Source organism: Triplophysa dalaica, chromosome 15 (assembly GCF_015846415.1).
Source record: "Triplophysa dalaica isolate WHDGS20190420 chromosome 15, ASM1584641v1, whole genome shotgun sequence".
Classification (NCBI taxonomy): Eukaryota; Metazoa; Chordata; class Actinopteri; order Cypriniformes; family Nemacheilidae; genus Triplophysa; species Triplophysa dalaica.
In genome coordinates this window covers 15,660,009-15,682,652 of record NC_079556.1, presented here as the reverse complement: position 1 = coordinate 15,682,652, position 22,644 = coordinate 15,660,009, and the positions used below count along the sequence as shown (strand labels likewise).

The window sequence follows — 22,644 nt, the reverse complement described above, 5'->3', positions numbered from 1 at the left end:
ATCCAAAGGAAGCAGAACGATGAGGGAACCCAGCATATAACATTTCGGATTTCATCAGTAAAACAAAATCAACGCAACCCAATATAAAGCAAATCAACAGAAAAAAAACTTAACTAAAACAAATCAAAACTAGAACAAAACAGCAGCGCAGTGTGGGTCCGCACAGCTCCCAACAAACCGCCTTAAGATCTGTAACAAGGACACGCCTCTGGCTGCTACATTTAGCAAACCTATGGACACGGCCGTTTGGTATTAGGACCTCCCACTGCAAAACATAACAAAAGAAGATCACGAATAGCTAACGCAACCCATGCCAAACAAGAAAACATCTCCTACCTAGGTAGTTCAAGATAAGTAGAAAATGACCCGCACTTCACGAATCCCCCGAAAGCACTCTCGACCATCCGCTGCTGGCTCGGAACAGCTATCGTTTCCCAATGGCGCATGCATTCCGCTTTTATCATCACGCTGATTGCAATAATTCTGATTGCAATAATTAGTAACCAACTGGTCGCTTACGTGCCTCGGCCTTAGGCCACCCATTCGCGCCTCCTAGCGGAAGTATCCATAACCGACAGGCCACATCCTGCTACAATCTTCCCCACCCATTGAATCGTCGTCCCGACGATATACAGCTAACCATCAACTCTATTTCGAAGATGAAAAAGGAGTTACATTGGGCACAATCATCTGAGAATTCACAGCCCCCACTCCCCCCCCCCCTGCACTGTCCTAGGCAATCGATACAGGTTGGGGTGTTGGCCAGCCGTGGCCCGTAAAGTCCTTCTCAAGCCCATATTCCCATCCTGGACCTGGGTGTCCCGGACCCTGTCCACTTGGTTCCCTAAACTGTGAGTTGGAATAGGCACAGAGGCCAATACCTCCTGAATGGGAGTCCTGCAGACAGCCGTCGGGTCGGAGACCAAGACCAGGCAGTCATCCAGATCATCTTCCTCTGAATGCGGCGCCTCCTCCACTCGGCTATCCGCATCCAAACCTGCCTCTACGCCCTGGCGAGTCACATACTCTTTCAACTGGGTACGGTGAACATTCTTTGTCGCGGTTGTATCGTGTACGGGGGCTACAGTATATACGGCTCCTCCCTCTGCCGGGGCTCTCATAATCCGATACGGCACAGAACTCTAGCGATCTTGAATCTTGTTACGGCCTCGCTTGGAATGGTCACGCAACAGCACCAACAGCCCCTCCTTTAGAGAACCATCGCGAATCTTTTGATCATGGCTCCTTTTCCGAGATGCCGCTGCCATCTTCATCCGATATGAGGCCCCCTCAAAAGCCACCTCCAGTCGTGCTTTATGCTCCACAACCCAATCGTGTACTCCTCCCACTTAGGGGTCCCCCACTCTGCCCAACAGGAAATCAACAGGGAGCCTGGGATCCTGACCAAACATCAAGAAGTATGGAGATTCACGAGTCGATTGATGGGGAGTCGTATTGTAACAGAACAGAAGCTGGGGTAAGCAAACTGTCCAATCTCTCTTCCTGGTTGCGGGCAACGTGCGCAGAAGATTATGCAGGGTCCTATTGAACCGTTCACATTGTCCGTTGCCAGCAGGGTGGTACGGGGTAGTGCGTGACTTGGTAACGCCGTACAGGCCACAAAGTTGCTGGACCAACGTGCTCTCAAAGCTTCGCCCCTGATCGGAATGAAGACGACTGGGCACCCCAAATTTATAAAACCATTCGGTCACCAACACCTGCGCCACCGTAGAAGCCCGTTGATCTCGAGTAGGGATTGCCTGTGTAAATTTTGAAAAGACGTCCGTGATGACGAGCACATTCTCTACGCCATTCTGAGCAGGCTCAAGGAGGGTAAAGTCAATAGCCAGCACCTCATTTGGGCGGGATGCAAGGAGGTGACCCATGTACGAATGGGCAGTTGGATGGGCGTCTTTAGCAGCCTGACAACGCTCGCACTCCTGGCACCACAGCTTCACGTCCGAGGACATCCCTGGCCAATAGCACCGCTGACGAGTCAACTCCAAAGTTCGTTCGATACCTTGATGCCCGTGCCCCTGATGTAACTGGGTAAGTACCTCATTCTTCAAAGACCCAGGGAGGAGTAACTGGAGCACCTCTTCGCCACCATCTGGGCGCAAAATACGTCGGTAAAGCACCCCTTCTTGTTCCACCAAACGATCCCACTGTCGGAGTAGTGACCGAACTGGCTGAGTAAGTCGTCGTTGCTCATCAGCTGTTGGTAGGTATCCTTTCTCCCAGAAGACTTGCACCTCTCCGATCGTTGGGTCCTCTACCTGCAGGGCACGTAAAGCAGCAGGGGTCTGACGAGGCAACGCCAAGATAGCTGCCTGTGTAACCTGAGTGACTAGCTCCACCGGGACTTGACATTGGAAGGTGGCCACAGAGCGGTCCCCTAAAGCCCCCACTTCTCTGGACTCGACGTATTGTCGCGAAAGAGCATCCGCATTTTCCATTAGCTCGGCCAGGCCTGTACTTAATAACGTAATCAAACGCCGATAACTGGGTGACCCAGCGCTGCTCGGTGGCCCCCAACTTTGCTGTAGCCAGATAACTTAAAGTGTTATTGTCCGTATAAACAATGCAAGTTTGACCGAGCAGATACTCTCTGAACTTTTCGGACATGGCCCACTTTAGCGCCAGGAATTCCAGTTTCATGGAGCTATAATTGGACATATTACGTTCCGCTGGCCTCAAACCTCTACTAGCATAAGCCACAGGCCTAACCTTGCCCTCCTGCTCCTGCGACAACACTGCACCAAGGCCACGATGGCTTGCATCCACTTCCAGGATAAATGGTTGAGAGAAGTTGGCATAGGCCAAAACCGGGGCGGTTGTGAGCTTGCCTTTAAGACCTTCAAAACTCTCCTCACACTCCTCTGTCCAAGCAGTAGACACACTTCTCCCCGACCCCTTCCTCTTCTTGGAACCCATGACTTCTGCCACCAGGCGATGGAGGGGGGCTGCTAACGCTGCAAAGCCCTCCACAAACCGCCTGTAATAGCTTGCGAAACCAAGAAAAGACCTCAACTCGGACACGGAGGTAGGTCTCTGCCACTGGGCCACAGCTTCAATCTTCTTAGAGTCTGTAGCAACACCAGCATTGGAAATGACATGTCCCAGGTAACCCACTTCCCGTTTAAAAAACGAGCATTTCTCCAACCTAGCTTTCAGGCCTTCACGTTTCAGTCGTGCCAGCACCACTTCTATCCGCTCTAAGTGCTCTGCAATAGAAGATGAGAACACAATGACATCATCCAGATACAGCAGCAAGGACTGGCAATGTTGTGCGCCGAACATTCTCTCCATCAGTCTCTGAAAGGTACTTGGGGCATTACAAAGGCCAAAGGCCATGCGATTCCACTCAAAAAGGCCAAATGGAGTACAAAATGCCGTTTTAGGTTTATCAGCCTCCGTAACTGGTACTTGATTATAGCCACTAGCCAAGTCCATGGTAGAAAACCACTGTGCCCCTGCCAAGGCATCAAGAGATTCTTCTATCCTGGGAAGTGGGAAAGCATCCTTTCTGGTCTTCCCATTTAGCTGCCGATAGTCCATGCACATCCGAAGACTGCCATCCTTTTTCTTAACTAGTACAATGGGGGAGGCATAGGGGCTATTACTCTCCCGGATGATCTGTGCCTCCAACAACTGATTTATATGCGCCTTCACTAGTTCATACTCTGAAGGAGGGATACGGCGATATCTTTGCCTAACGGGAATATCATCCAGTAAAGGAATATCATGTGAAATTAAGGTAGTACAACCCAAATCAGTGTCATGCGCAGAGAAAACTGAACTATATCTACTCAACAGAGACCTAACCGCGTCCTGATCTGGGGCTGAAAGGGGAGAGAGATCAATGGTGTTAATACTCTCTTGGGCACTAAATGCCTCACAGGAAGACACTGTAGCAGTAAGGGTCCTAACCTCCTTGACCTCATTCGGTAAACTAACCACACTGGTCATCATGAGAGTACCAATAACCGTCCGCGGATGGAGCAAAATATCTGTAGTCCCCACGTTAACCACCAGGACGTATACGGTGCCACCCACCACTGTAACCAGGGAAGGGGAGGCCAACAATCCAGCAGGGAATCCAGTACTGGGGGGCTCAAATAACACTGTACAACCCCCAAAGTGAGACGAGCACGTAGCAGGGACTAATTTAAGGGAACCTCCAGGAACACGACAAATTCTCCCCCTACGCACTCGTACATCACCCACTACACTTGCTAGGGGTTTAACCTGGGCATAATGCCACTGCTGTAGGGCCCGCCGAACTAAACCATGGGCTTCCCGTACCGACGGAGCATCAAACAAGGAAGGGCCATACTCTCCGAACAACTCGGCGTAGCACTCTTTCAAAATGTTCATCCCCACCACCCCCGGGGCCCTAGGCACACCCCCCTGGAGGATCTTTAACTACTAATACCCCTCGCCCTGACAAGACCTTACCACAAAGCTCCACATCTAACTCTAGGTACGGTAAGGTATAGCCAGGCCATTGGCAGCCTGAAGCTGCAACCAATGGCAGGACTGAAGCTGAGCTACCCCCAACGCCCCAAAGTGCCTAGCAAAGAAACTTTCAGTTATGGTGGACACCATAGAACCAGTGTCCACCAAACATGGAACCTTAACCCCACCCAAAACTACATCCACATTTAGGGCAACACGACATCAATCGGGGCATAAACTCCCTTTCAAGATGAGACAACGAGCCAGTGGTATCCCCATCCGAACTACGGCTCAACAGCACGGAGGGTATTAGTTTTCCGACGGCTGAGCCGGAGAGCCAAAAGCACCCTCACGAGGCTGCGTGCTAGAAGAGGACAAGGATCGAAGAGAAACACGCTGTCCGTCACACTCGCTGGCATAATGCCCCGGCTTCTGGCACCGTCTACACATAATTGAACCCCTCCGGCCAGGCTGACTCAGGTTACGCTGAGATTGTAACATTGCAAAATTCTGAGTAAGTTGATCTAATTGCCCTTGCTGTCGTTTCAAAATCGCTTTCAACTCGACAAATTCTGCCCTAGTGTGATCACCGGAAGTAAATCTACCCCCCTGGACACCGCAATGAAACCCATGAGCTGTGGGTAAAGAGTGGCTGCGGTCCCGGCTACCCGCCATACCCTCACGTTCCCATCGAATAGCCTCTCCTCGCACATCTAACAACGTAGAGTCGGGTTTATCACGTATGTAACGTTTAAGCTCTCTGCGAAGGGCACAATCAGATACATATTCTACAAATTGATCACGTAACAACATTTCCGCATTAGACATAGGATGAGGGGCACTCTGTTTAGCTTCCTCCATCAAACACAGCAGAGCATGTGAGAACTCCTGCAATGACTCAACGTCCTGCTGCTTTCGAGAGAAGAAAGCTTCCTGTAGGGCAATATGGGAGTGGGAACGCCCATAGAGCTCCCGAAAAATAGCGAGAATCCTTTCAGGATCCTCCCTCTCCACTCGATCCCGATACTTAATCTCCTCCCTTGCCTCACCTTCTAAATGGTCGTACATAAAATATGCTTGATCGCTCGCAGAAAGACGACGGGAACGCAGGCTAGCCTCTACTTCTTCCACCCACTCGTTTAAGCTTACCCCACCCCTGCCTCTAAACATTGGACACCGCCTTTCTCGAGGAACATAAACGACTCTTTCGGCAATGGGGGAAACACCAGGGGGCTGTATGGACCTTGATACACCATCACCAAGCGAGGCGGTTACTGCCACCCCTTGGCGCAAACGTGCATTTTCAACCTCTAACCGATCTACCAGTGCCTGTAAGTTTTGCAGCTCTTCTGCCATCTTTACCCCCCCAAAAAAAAAAAACTGAAATAAACCACCCGGGGGATCTACTGCTGTTTTGTCAAACAAAAAAAAACAAAAAATGAACACCAAAAAAAATATATATATAAATAAAAGAGCCAAGACTTAACCCATACAGGTCTCAAACTTCACTGGGTACACATCCTGCCGACTACGCCAGTTTGTAACCGGCGGGCAGTTTGTCTTAATGTTTAAAATAGCCAACTACGCCACCTAGGGACCTTCTCCCCAGGACATAAGCAACCAGACCACTAAGGGCGCACAAGTTCACAGTGACCCGGAAGGATGAAGAGACATGTATGAGTCAAGTTTTAATTTATTATTCTAAAAGAATTGCCAAAACGGCACAATCAGGTAAAAACCACAGATCAAATATATATAATCACCACACAGAGCAAATTGATTCACAGATACCTTTTAGTTACCTATAATCAATTCTAGAGCTTAATCAGGTCCTTTTTACACGTAATCATAAAACACTGATACACAATTATAGTAGTTACAGGTACACTTTAGTTACACCCTCTCAATTATACAATGTAATCAAATCATATACATAGTCATGAAACAATTAATTACAGATACCCTTTAGTCACTCGCAGTCAATTGCGAGATGATCAATGTTCACATAGCAAACCCAGTCTGTGGCGAACGGAAGACAACGGCCGAAGAAGGTTGCTCATATGGTTAGGGTGAAACCACACACTCCACGGTGCCTAACCCAACCAAATTAATAAACACGCGTGTATGTCACGGCACTTCAATCACGGCAAAAGAAGGAATAAGACCCCATACCATATGTCCAGCTTCTTACACGGGCCGCAGCACTAATTGCGCCACTGTCCTGAGCCGCTTGTAGAACAGGAAAATATATTAGATCTCGTGAACATTGCATAATCCAAAGGAAGCAGAACGATGAGGGAACCCAGCATATAACATTTCGGATGTCATCAGTAAAACAAAATCAACGCAACCCAATATAAAGCAAATCAACAGAAACAAAACGTAACTAAAACAAATCAAAACTAGAACAAAACAGCAGCACAGTGTGGGTCCACACAGCTCCCAACAAACCGCCTTAAGATCTGTAACAAGGACACGCCTCTGGCTGCTACATTGAGCAAACCTATTGACACGGCCGTTTGGTATTAGGACCTCCCACTGCAAAACGTAACAAAAGAAGATCACGAATAGCTAACGCAACCCATGCCAAACAAGAAAACATCTCCTACCTAGGTAGTTCAAGATAAGTAGAAAATGACCCGCACTTCACGAATCCCCCGAACGCACTCTCGACCATCCGCTGCTGGCTCGGAACAGCTATCGTTTCCCAATGGCGCATGCATTCCGCTTTTATCATCACGCTGATTGCAATAATTCTGATTGCAATAATTAGTAACCAGCTGGTCGCTTACGTGCCTCGGCCTTAGGCCACCCATTCGCGCCTCCTAGCCGAAGTATCCATAACCGACAGGCCACATCCTGCTACATATACATGCTAATAAATCAAGAACAAAGCACTTATAGCTGTATTTATAAACTGCTTACTAATGTCTATTAATGTGGGGCCAATGCTTCATAAATGATTAATTAACTATGTACTGATGCTTAACTAATGATTCATAGCGTGCAGTTATTATAAAGTGTTACCAAACATACATTTAAAAATGTATCCGTCATGTTTATACATATATGTCTGGCATCCAACGACTTTCCTCCCATCCTTTCTGTGATTGGGCTTTCGCAAAGACTTCTGGGTTGTAAATTGTGTGGATCCTGCTGCAGTGCGGGCTTCGATGAAGACTGCATCAAGGGCACAAAGGGGTCGCTGATGAGCACACTTCAGAGCGTAAAAATGAAAAATGGGACATGCTACGGACTCATAGACATGCTGAGCATGCGCAATTTAAGTCCACGAGACCACAAGTCCACATGAAGTGCGCCATTTGGGACAGGGCCACAAGAGAGAGACAATGATTCTGCAGCACAGCTCATATAAGATCTTTTAACAGTATATTCTTGGAAAACATTTGACTGTAAGTAATTTACGAATTTAATCACGTTGTTGTTGATATTTGATTGTAACAAGTGATTTAGCTAACTTTAATGTTAAAACATTGAACACTGTGATTGAAGAGAATAGTTGCAAATAAGTGCAAACAAGTGACTTTAATCAAACAGCATTACTGCATTCATGTTTACCTGTTATGTTTATCGACATATTTTATTTTCTGTATTTGCCGTTTTACAGTAAAGATTAATATTTTTTTTGTGATCAGATAAAGAAAGAAGGCCATACAGTTTTACAACAAAGCCAATGACTAAATAATGCCTAAATAGTTGAACTTTCCAATTTAGTATTACCTTTAACCTTAACTTTCTTCGATCCTCACGGCCGGCAGGTAATAACCTTACCCCTATTTGCTCCCCGGGCGCTGCAGTAATAGGTGCCCACTGATTCGGGTGTACGTGTGTTCACGACTTGCAATGCATGTGTCACTACTCACTGGATGGGTTAAATGCAGAGGTCACATTTCAGGTATAGGTTACCATATCTGAAAAAATAGGTCACTTTCACTGCTTTTTATAAATGTACATATCTGTCAACAATTTTATCTATTTTATAATCTGCATGATCTAATAGTCATATAAAAAGGACCTAAAATGCTGAAGTACATGAAAATGGGGGCAGAACCAGTGCAGGCAGAGACGGAGATTCACAGGTTTAGACAGATATTTATTCCACATAGACTCAACAAAATGCAAAACAAAAACCCACGAGGGGGCAAAACAAGACAGGATAAACTATAAACGAAAACCAGGACACGGACTAACTAGACTAGAAAATCAAACACTAGTACAACACTAGACTACACTTACTAAGAATACACAAAAGCACCGAAGAACAGGAACAAGGATAACATTAAAACATAGGCTTCAAGGTAAAACAAAGGCTTCGGGGCAAAACACAGGCTTCGGGGCAAAACACAGGCTTCGGGGAAAACACATGCTTCGGGGCAAAACACATGCTTCGGGGCAAAACACAGGCTTCGGGGCAAAACACAGGCTTCAGGGTACGGGCACAAGACACAGCTTCACGATCTTGCATAGACAGCGACAAGAGACAAGTTACAATCCAAGAGCACAAGACAATGAACATGAGGATGTTTTAAAGGGGAGACAGACAGGATAATTATCAAGGGGCAGGTGTGGGTAATGAAACACTAATGGGAAGGTAACAAGAAAACGAGATGGCGGGAAACACAGACGAGACATGAGAAAGCACATGGCAAGCCAATATATAAATAAAGCCATGTCTTTCTAACACAAAACCCAAAGGCTATACCATGACTTCGCTGCAAGACCAAGAATAAACATGACATGATAGCGGAATCATGACAAAAATGGTCAACCAAATTGCATTAGAAATAATGCATTGTAAATATATGTTGTGGATTATTCATTTACACAACAATAAAATAATAAATAAATAAATATTTAGCTTTTTGTTTTGTTGTAGTAAGCATAAACCTCACTAAATGTTTTGTCAAAAAAATAACATTAATTTAAGGCTGTAACAAATCTCAATAAAATGGAAGGAAGGAGGCGGGAACCGGCAAACATTTAAACATTTAATAAAGTAATATAACAGCCGGCGGCCCCTCACGGACGACCGCCGGCGAACAAAACATAATATAAATACAAACATAACATAAGTTCGGGCCCGGTCCTCTCTCCTCGACGGTCCGGTCGCTCGTTCCTTTTATGCTCCCATCTCCTACGTGATTCGAGCCCGGTGTGCGCACAGCTGGCGCTAATTCACAATTACTCACCGGACTCGAACCACGGTCTCGCCCCGCCTACTCTACTACAAAGGCATACGCTATTAAAATCATGTGAAGTTATCTTGTTTTAATAGTATTTGCATATTATTTTTGGAAAACAAGAAAACGTTAGTGGCAGCAGTGAGAATACTAATATGAGATAAAGCTTTGTCCAGCATCACTTCTTCTTGCCAATGAATTGACTTGTTTTAATGTGCTAAAACCATACTAAATCTAACATTGCTGCTTGACACATTGAAAACTGTACGCTTTTGCTCCTGTTAGTCCATTACTCAATCATAATTGCCTTACCATCACAGGGGAAGATGCTAAATTTAAAGGGGACAGCTTAACAACCTCTTTCCACTCAAACCTGTGTGATTAATAGTTTTTCCCTTGTTTGAGCCAGCACATGTTAACATTGTTTCTTTCGAGACAAGAGGAAGAAACATACCTACGGGTATTTGGTATTTAATGGTAAAAATCAAAGAAAGAGAGACAAAAGTGTAAAAAAACATGTGCTATATTACACTGTTAATGATGATTAATAAATGTAGGCACAGTGATAAAAGAGATTTCTAAACATTATTCTTAATTTCACACAGAGAGATAAAAGATAAAGTGTCTTAGCAGTTAACTTCAACCTTAATTGACCACTAATTTTGAGCTTAATTGAAACTGTAATGAAGTGTTATGGCTTTATATCCAAATAAAACAACTATTATTGTGTATAATTTTGATCATATCCTGTATACTATGGGGACTGTTATTTACCCCGGTTATGAAGAAGTATTCAGAGGAATGTTTGTAACATAGTTGTGTTAGTAAATCAGAAATCATATTAACTTAGATGAGCATTACATTATCTTAGATGAGTATTAGAATCAAGATTGTTTGAATGATAGAATCAATATACTTATGCATGATGGAAAATGATAGAATCAACATATTTATGCATGACAGAATAAATATATGTTTTAATCATTTTCAGCAATACAAAATCCAGGGATGTTTTAAAGGCCTGACCCAATTAAGTCAAGCTTATGATGCATTATAACACAACTTATTTTTTTTAAAATGAGTCAAGGTTGAAATTCCACCATATTAGACAACAAACCTTGTTGCCTAGAAATAATGGTGGCAGGCAAGGACAGTTGGATAATAAATATTAAGAGATAGCTGGAATTTACCTGATTGGTTTCGAAAGGAAACACCTCTGAGTAGTTTCACTATACCTAGAGGTTGGAAAACACCTGATTTTCAGATGCTTTTGGGAAACATCTCACTTTGTTTGACTTGAACAAATAAAGTAAAATCTTTGACAACTGGACCTTCTTTTTCTGAGCAATTTTTTGAACTGCAAGATCAGCATTTTTTCCTCATCACTATCAAGTACCAAAAATATATTTCACAAGAAAATAGAAATACAGATTGTCAGTTGCTCTTTTGGTTAACTGTTAAAAAGATATATATTATTTTAATTTATATTTGTACAACATATGTACTAACTGGAGCGAATAAAGAAACTAAAACAGGTCGGACTGAATTCCTAGCTTGAATGTATTAGGAGTGGTTTAAAGAAAAGCCATCTTTACCTGTAAATCAGGACATCATCCTCTGAACAGTTGTACTGGAGCTGGTACATTTTAACTTTGGGTGCCACTATGCTAACTGTCCACTTGATCAGAGCGGAGACTGCAGTGACCACTGACACTGACACTACCTGCTCTGGTTGGGCTTTGGTCTCTCCTTTGCTGGTTTTAGCTGAGCTGGTGATGTCAGACAGCCTTGACTTTGGCTGGGATGTGCGGTTAGCTCCATTGCTAAGGTGTGGAAGCTGAATGATGGAGAGCTCAACTGAAGCTGTTGATTCTCCTGCAGCATTTGCCGCAATACATGTAAATGTGCCATAATCCTTAGCAGCGGTGATCATAATGTCTAATGTGCCATTTTCATAGACTGTAGCCGTGGATGAGTTACTGATTAGACGGTCATCTGGAGCAACCCAGTGTATGAGTGGCATGGGGTCGCCCACAGCCTTGCAACGTAAGCTGGCTGTCTGCCCCTCCAATACCAATAACTTATGAGTGTGTTGTGTAATTAAAGGTGGCTCACAAATAAACTCTTCCTCACGCACATACCAGAAGTATCGACCTTTTAGGCTTGAAGGGGAGGAACATGTTTCCATATCGTCCTCCCGCTCTAGACGACGCAACCATAGAATTTCACAGTTACAGTGAAGTGGGTTCCCACCAAAGCTGAGAGACAAGATTGGAGCAAAAGGTGTACTCAGAATGGTGTTGCTCTGTGATCGAGCAAAGATTGGATCGGGTGGAAGTTTTTGGAGACGGTTCGATGTGAGGTCCAGCCTTGCTAGCTTTTCAAGGTCAGTAAAAGTGCCTTCATCAATGTGGCTAATAAGGTTGTGGTCAAGATTCAGCTGGTGTAGGTTAAGCATTTTACGGATGGCCTCCCAAGGCACATTCCACAGGTTGTTGTAGGATAGATCTAGGTCCTCCAGGGTGAGCAGTAGGTCATTAAAAGCCTCTTTGGAGATGCGTGTAAGTTGGTTGTTGTTGAGAATGAGGTGTTGCAAGTTCACTAAGCCCCGTAGGACATTTGGTCCTAGCTCAGTCAACCGGTTGCTGTCCAGGTGCAGCGAACGTAGGGTTTCCAGATCCACAAATGAGAAGGGCTGGATGAAGCTGATGGTGTTCCGGGACAGTGTGAGGTCCACAAGGCCAGTCATATTGGTAAAGTCCAGCAGGGTGATTTGAATAATGTAGTTTCCTCCCAATCGTAATTCCACAGTTCTTCTGTCAATGTCAGGGGGCACAAACAGCAGACCTTTGGATGGACATAGTGTACCAAAGGACTCAGAGAGGTTTTGACAGATGCAATATTTAGGGCAGGCGGTTGTTATCATAACTGCGCTTCCCAAGAGAAGGAGGCTGCAGAGCACCTTGGCCATGGTAAATCACATACAGTTACCTGGAAAGATGACATGAAAATAGTGGTTAGATCCTCCTAAACATACACACACCAGATTTCCTTAATACATATAGTAAGTTATGTATGAGTTTGTAAACTCTTATATTGTTTGACAGTTTGATGCTGTGTCCTATTTGAATTCCGCAGTACATTAACTGCATATCAATGATACAGACTGAAGTAATATAAACAGAAGAAAAATAATAAAGAAACAAAATACACAAAATAATTAGGTTGAAAATCTTTCTAATAGCTGAACGTGACTGTAGTACAAACGATGACATTAAAGACAACACTGAAGCATCACAAATGGAAAAAAGTAAACTTAGGATAACTGAAAAAAGAAAATCCCATCTGTTGGCATCAAGCAATTTCTCTCTCAACAACTACTAATATTCAAGAACTGACACATTCAAAGAAAGAAAAATTAAGTAATAGCGAGCCATATATTACATTTAAGTAGGGCTGCAACTAACGATTATTTTAATAATCGATTAATCTATTGGTTGTTATTTTTTTATTTTTATTTTCGATTAATCGATGAATCGGATTAAAACCAAAACCAAGAAAAGCATTCATTTCCAACCCTTTATTCAAAAACAGAACTAAAATCTTCAGAAATTGCACAAACATGTTGCTCCTTGATCATCCCTGAGCTGTTATAATAATAATAAAATAAAATAATAGTGTTGACTAAAACAAAAAACAAACACATGTTTGGCAATTTTTTTTTTAAATAAACTGCTACCTGAGCTGCCAGAACAATTAATAATTTATGAAAAATAAAGAACAATACAAATCAGAAAATTTAGCAGGATTTGTTGGAATGTCAGATCTTGTTCTCTAAACTACACTGCAGACACACACACTAGCAGATGCACAAACTCTCACACACACACACACACACACACACGCACACACACACACACTCACACACTCTCTCTCTCGCTCTCTCAAGTTCACTTAAAGCTTATTCATTAAATTATTAACATCATTGTAGAAAGTGTAAGGTTGATTTATACACCACATTTAAACACAGCTTAAGATGACCAAGTGCTATAAAAGAACTTTAAAATTAAATTAAAAAGTACAACACACACACATATTTGTCAATAATAACCTATAATAATAACCTACAAGGCACAGAATATACACTGCATAAATTGCTTTTCTAATTTAGTAGTTTTGTCCTGTTGTCAGTCCAACTATAAAAAAAACCTTAAATCAAGATACATTTACTAGACACATGAAATAGCATAAGAAATTATGTCTTGTTTTCTGAAAAAACACCTCAAAATTAAGTGATTGTTTGCTCAAAACAAGCAAAATGATCTGCCAATGGGGTACGAAAAATAATATTAATGAGATATAATCTCAAACAGAAGTTTAAGCATCACCTTATTTTCTCAGGCCATTTTTCTTGTCAATAATCTTGACACGAGACAAAATTACTAATTAAGAAAAGCTTTTTTTAATAAAAACGTGTCTTTAGTCTTGCAATGCAAAGTGCAAAGAAACTAAACCATCCCTGCTTTACTACTGTTATTAGGGAGCTAACGCTAACTTGCCATGCTTGTCAAGCTGGATAACGAGTAAACACCTGCACCAGGGACATTACGTTCCTCAATTCAAAACGCAAAAAAAGTAGGATTCTGTAGTGATTTAACCTGCTGTTTGTAGCCGGTGAGCTAGCTTCTTTTTTGTGTAGGGCGTGGCTGAGTACATGGTTGGGGGTTTATAAGCGGCTATTGGAGAGGACGCCAAAATATGAGGTCCGGTCCGTTTGTCTGGATCGCAAGTGCGTGGGTGTGCTCTCATTGTCGTTTGTGCCCTGATCAGGTAGGCTAAGTGAATGTTGTTTTCATGGTCACACAGCCCTGTGTTAAGTCACAAATCTTTTTAAATGTAGATACGTGTGTCACAACCTCATAGACCAACGGTAATGCTGGGTGGTTTGAGGAAATCGGGTCAGTGGTGATGGCAGTGTTGCAGGTAACTGAAACTGTTTTTATGCAGTTTTAGGGTTGAAAGGCTTTTAAAGGTATGATTTAAAATAAATATTTGTATTGTTATTTGAATAATAAAGTGTATTTCTGTGTTTCTTTGTAGTAGATGTAGTTGTTTGCTGTTCCTCCTGTTTTTGGTTTTGGTTCGGTTTTCCCTTCGCTGGTTCGTCCCTGTACGTGGGTGGCGTATGTTTCCAATCTAGCTAAAGGCTACGATTGTGGTGTATTGGACTTACCAGTGAGGGGATTTCTTTTCTTTTTTTTCTTTTGTTTGTTGGTTTATGTCCCTTCCCAGTCTTGCATTGTCTGGCCATTAGGACATGCTCCAGACAACATTGGTACCTACCGCACATGGGCTACTCTCTTGTGTGTGGTTTGGTGTGGTGTTGCTTTCGGCATGTTTTATGTTATTTGTTTTTGTTTGAATTGTATTATGAGTTTGGGGACTTGGCATATGAATTACTTTGGGTCTGGAGTGATCCTGTGTTTAGGCTGCCATTGTATCTGGGTTTGGCCAAAGATAAATTATACCTGTTGAGAGAGGGAAGGAAAACATTTGTTACATGTTTTGTCTTCGATGGAAGAATTTATCTGTTGTTTTCATAAACTCTGTCTCCAATAAATTCTAATTTTTTTGGAAAACCTTGTCCCCTTGTGTGTACTTTAAAGCCCAAGGGTTTCTACCCATGCAAGAGTAAGGCGAGGGGTAACATGTTGAACTCCCTTCCTCCTCATTAAAGAGTCCAACATCTTTACGTTTCAGGTGCTGGATCATTGCCGTGTTGCTCCCGCCATGTCGCTTTTGCATATTTTGTAGTTAACACACTTTTTCTGTTAATTTAGTGTGAAATGCTCCCACACCTGGGATGACTTGGGTCGCGCGGATTTCTCTGCCTCCGCCATGTGTCTTCCTCCGCTTGGTTTTTTTTTTGCCCCGACCTGTCTATGATGCGCCGAACTCTGCTAGCATCAGTGCGCGAGAGAGACCGAGTGTGTTCACTCCGCTCCGCGCTCAAATAAAGTTTTTTTTTTTAAATAATCAAACGTCTCCGCGTCGCGCGACACAACGAATCGATGATGAAATTCGTTGCCAACTCTTTTAGTAATCGATTTTTATCGATTTAATTGATTCGTTGTTGCAGCCCTACATTTAAGCAATATTTTATTTGATCTGGAAATTTTCTAAATTATGCACCTAATGATCTGGTCTATAATCTCCCACTGAACCAGACTTCCCACATTACGGCAAGTAGTGTGTCTTTTGAGCAAAAATATTTTTTATTTACCAGATCCCAATGACCTACACTCACCTAAAGGATTACTAGGAAGACCTGTTCAATTTCTTATTAATGCAATTATGGTGGTTGTGTAATGGTGTGGGGGATGTTTTCTTGGCCCCTTAGTGCCAATTGGGCATCGTTTAAATGCCACGGCCTACCTTAGCATTGTTTCTGACCATGTCCATCCCTTTATGACCACCATGTACCCATCCTCTGATGGCTACTTCCAGCAGGATAATGCACCATGTCACAAAGCTTGAATCATTTCAAATTGGTTTCTTGAAAATGACAATGAGTTCACTGTACTAAAATGGCCCCCACAGTCACCAGATCTCAACCCAATAGAGCATCTTTGGGATGTGGTGGAATGGGAGCTTCGTACATCCCACAAATCTCCATCAGCTGCAAGATGCTATCCTATCAATATGGGCCAACATTTCTAAAGAATGCTTTCAGCACCTTGTTGAATCAATGCCACGTAGAATTAAGGCAGTTCTGAAGGCGAAAGAGGGTCAAACACAGTATTAGTATAGTGTTCCTAATAATCCTTTAGTTGAGTGTATTTCAATTAATTCATTACATTTTCTGAAATATGAAGTTTGGTTAATAAGTGTCATCACACTTTCCCCTCTGGTTCTTCATAGGCAAAATCCATTATGAAAAGAATGCATATAAAGCCGAAAGTAAAATTGAATGATGGTCCGACACATTAGTCTTGCAAGTGCAAACAGTGTAGAAAAATAACAAAATTAATCTTGATATAACAGGGGGAAAAAAAACCTAAACATTTGTGCTAGTTTGGTTTGATTTTATTCTCACCCTATGTCCGATCAACTCAGATATTCCATATTAACTAAAACTCCAGTTCAGTATTCATTTAGGATTCACACAGCAAACCATTGTGAAAACTTATAAGTATTCTTGCGACTGGGAGATATTAGTCATTTTTGACAGCTTAAACCTGATTAGGCTAAATGCAGCAGAAGCTTGTCCTTTAGCATACAAATTTTTCAGACACCAAGTTTACACTTGACGCGACAGGCGTGAAGCGACATGACAACCTGCTTGTTCTTAATGGGTTTGTCACGTTTCACCGCACGGCATCCAGTGTGGACAGTTTTTGAAGTTACAATGGGTTCTAATGCGTTTCTAATGGCTTTTGTCATGTTGCGCTTGTCGCGTCTGGTGTGGACACTGTGTAAGGTATGTTTCCTGCATTGGCAATTCTCTCATAACTACTTGTCAGGCATCATCTTTATTCAATCCCACCCCAGACTTCCAGCCATCAAACACATATTTCACAATTTCTGAGCACTCATCATCTCAACCACTGAGATAGTTATGCATTTCCTCCAAATCTACAAAACAAAATGAAGAATAAGACAGGCCAAACATCTCGACTCATTTGTTACGGTATTTAAATGAGCTTTGCATGATCACTGCTAACTTCAAGGAAGTTAACAAAGCAAGTTCAAAGAGTGGTGGAAATTCACAGACTTGGTCTTTCTATTTTTTCGATCAGTTCTGCAGGCATTAAGACTCAAGAATTACAGCTTTTATAAAGGAAAGAGTGTAACAATACTACAAAAAGTATTTTATCAAGTGAAGAAGACGGTACCCCTGAAACAGCAGGACATGAGAAAATACAGAGACGGCTAAACATCTAAAGATAAGGTAAAAGCCAGAGCAGTGCAATCATACAGTGCTGAAGTGAAAGATGAAGGTAAGGCTGCCATGATGTGGAGGACCATTTACTTGAATTGAAAGACTCCCCTGTGCAAAGTGCCTGATTGGACATGGTTAAACCATTATGACAGCATGAAGTCAATATGAAAGAACTGCTCTGAATTCCGCATAAAATCTGACCAAATGATGGATTCTTCACACGAGACAACATTTGTGCAATGGACTAAGATTTTGAGGTTGTCTTGACCAACTATCCTACTTCTACACTAGTGTGGGAAAAGCAGTTGTCTGGACTCCAAACACACAATGTTTGTTTCTAAACAAACATTTAAATGAAAAAGAGTGTGTTTCTGGGTATGTGGATGTTAAATATTACAATTGTTGACAACTGCTATACAAGGATGGTTTGGGGCTTTTAAAGGACATTGAAGGTAAAAAAATATCCTTGTTTTGTGTTTGTTTCACTGTGATTGGATCCAAACTTTGCTTTCTGAGAATAAGTTTTACAGTATTGAAAAGCACAACAAGTCCAAGTTTGTTTCTTACCTCAGTTATCAATCTATAATCTGTTGACATTACATTAATCAAACAACGACAGAGTTGTGTTTACATATCCGGTATGCAATGTCTGTCTCAAAGTTCTGTACAATAAACTAAAAAGAGGGCAACCTCTCAATGTCACCTGGTAGAATATACAGTAGAATATGTAGAAATATATACATAGATATAATATATATAATACAGTGCACCTTTAAAAGTATTTGGACATTGAAGCTTTATAAAATATACTTTTAATCACAGATGCAAATAAAAGGATGTTATATCTTCAAACGTAACATTCTAGAAATTAACTTTTGAGTGTCGTTTCTGCAATTACATACAATATAAGTAATTTTAGTGGATGTAAAGAGTCAAATTTAATAGGTATTTTAGCAGATAAGACACATGTGTATTTCTTTGCATACATATCCACTATCTCTGACATCAGGAATATGTCTTAATGAGCGCGTTCCCCGCGATCCCATTTTACAACCTTTAGTTAGTGTGAAATGTTGCTGTTAGAGCATAAATACATGCAAAATGATAAAGCTCAAACTTCACTGCCAAGCGAGATAATGTCTTTAACAGAATTCTCTTTTCAAAGACTACAGAGAACGGCTGGATCAGACTACAGCCCTTTACTTCCCGGGTACATGATGTTACCATTCCTAGTGCTTTTAATAACCTTCGCCCAGAGCCATTGAAGAGAGAGTCTCGGGGTCTACTTTGACTCTAATGGAACAGTTTTTTCACAGTTTCAATAGTTCCCGGAAATTACTAGTAATGCATGGAGCTGCGACTAAACAGACCAACTGAGGTAAACTTCTAACCAATTTAAAGACGAATGCCATTTAATGAATAAAACAATGAAAGAAGTAAAGCATTTAAAGAGAAAACATTACTTCCTGGAACTATCTGAAGACTCCATGAGTCACGTGACACGGGCTCTCAATATTTCCCGGAAGTTACTAGTTACGTATGGGTCTGCGACTAAACAGACCAACTGAGGGAAACTTCGAACAAATTTAAATACGAAAGCCATTTAATGAATAAAAAAATTAAAGAAATGAAGCATTTAAAGAGAAAACATAACTTCCTGGAACTATCTGAAGGCTCCATGAATCACGTGACGCTCCAGCGTTTTGGACTTCCGTTTACAGAACTCTCTCTATCAATGGCTCTGCCTCCGCCCACAGGAATATGCCAAAAAAGGGATGAGGTCTTCCTTAGAGAAGTGGAAGAGCCGCTTGAGTAGTTTCCAGTTATCAGAGATCGATTGACTGAGGTAGTAGGTACGCTAAACGACTTTCACTTCCATCGAAGACCTATGGCTGGTATTAAGAATTCAGCTACACACATTCTAAGATAACCAAACCGTTAAATAACAGCTTCCATGACATTAACATCAGCTGTGAAAGCTGTTCTGTGTAAAACACTGATATTGTTTGTGTGTGCGCATATTAAACACGTCTATGAAACAGCCTTTGAAGTCTTGCTTGAAAATGTCTCCTTGTTAATCTGCTTGTTGTATTATCCAACTTGGGTCCGATAAAAAAGAGAAACTCAGGCTTCTGTTATTAGTGTTAATTAATATAACCGGTCCGACCCAATCGATCCAGTGTCATTTCCTTCGCCAAAGTAGGAAAAAACTGCGATCTCTAACAAAGATTGACGATTTGACGTCACTAATAGACCTCCATCAGACTTCGATCGATCTGCACATTTTTTAGTAATAAAATGAAGTTGACGCCATTGTCACTGTTTATTGCTAAAAGCCAAATAAATGTGAGAGGGGCACCGCCAATCACAACAACCTGAGAAGCGGAAGCCAATCACGAAAGACCTGGTCAGCTTTACCAATCAGAGCGTTTCGGAAGGAGGGACTTTATAGACCGGAAGAAATCCAGTTGTTTTGTTAGAAGTGGGACAGCGATGAACAATAGAAATATCAAGCGTTTTGAAACAAACATGAACATGTATTGTTAAACAAAATCAGACCCTCTAAAACAGCCAACCCTTTAATATATTTTGTCATTGTTTTATTTGAAGCCTAGCAAAACATTTTTTGAAATAGAAAACAATTGTTTTAAAATATTTACTTAAATTTATGTGTTTGCTACTTGGCCAAATATTCACCTAAAATGTAATGACATTCACACATTTTATATTTGATATAAGTGCCCAATATCTTTTGGGGCCCTAATAAGTTTCATACAGGATTGCTTGCTTTGGGGGCAAAGTGATATAAAAACAATCTCTCCCCTCTGTTCTTCTGTTTGGTTCTCTCAGGTCATTCGTTCAATAATTAATTCTCATCTGCTCATATAAATCCATTTCCAGAAACCTGACCCATCATATTTTATTCTAAGCTACCATTCTAGAAAACAGCCTATCCTCAATCTCATCTTCAGAACAGATATTTCATCTCAGCATTGCCATGCAAATGGTCTCATTGCCCCTTACATTCTTTTATTTCCTATGCCGTCATATTTCATAACCAGACCCACCAAAAGATAAGGTCAGAATTATTAAAAGCTATCCCTCCTGCTCTCTCTCTCTCTCTGCCATTCTCTTTTACTCGATTGGTGTACTCACATCCATGGCTCCTAATCATTTTTGCCCTTACACACAAACAGCCCCTCTATCTCACAGCCCTTTGATTAATGTGAGGACGCAATGTTGCGGCATTTTAGTGGGAAGTGGTGAAAGCTCTCAAAGGGAAAAAGGAGATGAGCCAAAGGAAGGGTCACACCTTTATTTCCAAAAGTGGTCAAATTAATTTTCACACCAGGATGTGGACATAAAAGATTAAAAGACGTGGACATTAAAAGTCTGATGACGACAGAATAATTAACCTTAACAGCTTATGCTGTGTCTATGCAACCTACCGATCGTGTGTTCATTGTTGCTAAAGTGTGTGTGTGTATACATGTGCGACTCTCATTCACATGCAATAAAAATATTTAGATAAGGTAACATACAGTATTAGATGTTCACAGCTGATAATGATTGTTTTTCTTATTAGAGTCTTCATCACCATTGTTTGCATTTGACAGCAACATTTATTATTTTAATAGTTTGTGCACACCATTTACAGAAATATTAAAAACAAGCCTTTTTATAATGCTGTTTATGATATTTATCTAAAATTGTTTAAGGGTGCAATTTCCCTACAACAAATGTGAACAAAGCCAATAGCTTAAATTATAATTTCAAACAGATGCCTTAGACATTTCTATCATCTTTATTGCTTGGAGTTTGAAGTCCTACCCCAAACTCACTGTGTTGGTTAAGCCATTGTTTGACATAGTCTTGTCAACCTTGTACACTATGTGATTTTTATCTCATGACAGTATTGTAAGAGTGATGTGTCTTGTGTCATAGCATGGTGATCAGATCTTCACCATCAATTTTTCTGTTGGGTTTTGTCCTTGGTGTCAGGATCTGAACTCAAAGTTCTATGTTTTTTCCTTGGTTATAATGTGAGCATAGGATGTGTTCTTGGTGCCATGTGCTCTACTTTGTCTTGTTCGGTTTTAGGTTGGATAAGGGACCCTGGATTCTACCACTTCTAGGTTGGCATTGTTTGCTTCATGGTTCGAATCCTGTAAATGTCATTGTTATGTTTTGTTCTGTCACTTGCCAAAAGATTTTGTAGCCATCTTTAAGAATCGTCTGAAAAATCATCTCTTCCGTCAACACCTGACCGATCAGTTTTGACTTCTATCTCTTTTCTACTCTTAAAGGTAAAATGTGGTAGGCTATATACCAGTTTTTTAATGTACTTATGTTTTTTTTCTGTCCCTATGTTGTTCCTATTGCTACCATTGTTTACCTCATCTGTAAGTCGATTTGCATAAAAGCGTCTGCTAAATGTAAATGTCACTTATGTTTTTTTCTGGGCATAGTGTTTGAACCTTTTTACACAGGCGGATTGGCCATCTGACAATTCTGGCAAATGCCATAGGGCAGCAGGATTTTTTTTTTATTGTGGGCCAGTCAGATTTTTTAAAATACATATAATAATTGTTTTTACAGGCCGACAGCGTATAGGAGCTTTCCAAGTTGGTCGTTGCGCAGTGTGTGCAAACCCACTGTTGGGATATTAAGAAAAAATAGAAATTATCATTTTCTTTTGCTCACTTGTTCTACTGTTGTGATTTCTATGCTCCAGTCGTTAGGGCAGCGGCAAAAAGAGCTTGTCAATGTCAAAAGGTTGACCAGTCAAATGAAAAAAAGATAAGGTTCACAGAATTCCATCAAATTAAATTCTGGAGACCAAGCAGAATTTCACCCAATAAAACTGAAGTAGACAGAAATTCCTGTTGACAGAGGGCACTTGACATGTTTAAACTCCAGTGCGGTGATTCTGTCGAATGATAACAGCGAAGCACATTTTTGTTGTAGTCAGATGTAAGAAGGCAAACATTACAAAGCCAACGGTTTTAAAATAAAAATGGTAAATGGTAGGATTCAGAGATG

General features: G+C 41.5%; 1 protein-coding gene across 2 annotated transcripts in view; it reads right to left on the bottom strand.

The window, feature by feature from the left end:
- LOC130436676 (leucine-rich repeat and fibronectin type-III domain-containing protein 2) overlaps positions 1–22,644 on the bottom strand; it is a 229,961-nt gene that overhangs the window by 9,680 nt on the left and 197,637 nt on the right. For both annotated transcript variants that reach the window (XM_056767552.1, XM_056767553.1), the window contains exon 2: positions 11,255–12,650. In XM_056767552.1, coding sequence (XP_056623530.1) covers positions 11,255–12,630 — 1,376 coding nt within the window. In that variant the 5' untranslated portion in view covers positions 12,631–12,650. The remainder of the gene's footprint in view (positions 1–11,254; positions 12,651–22,644) is intronic.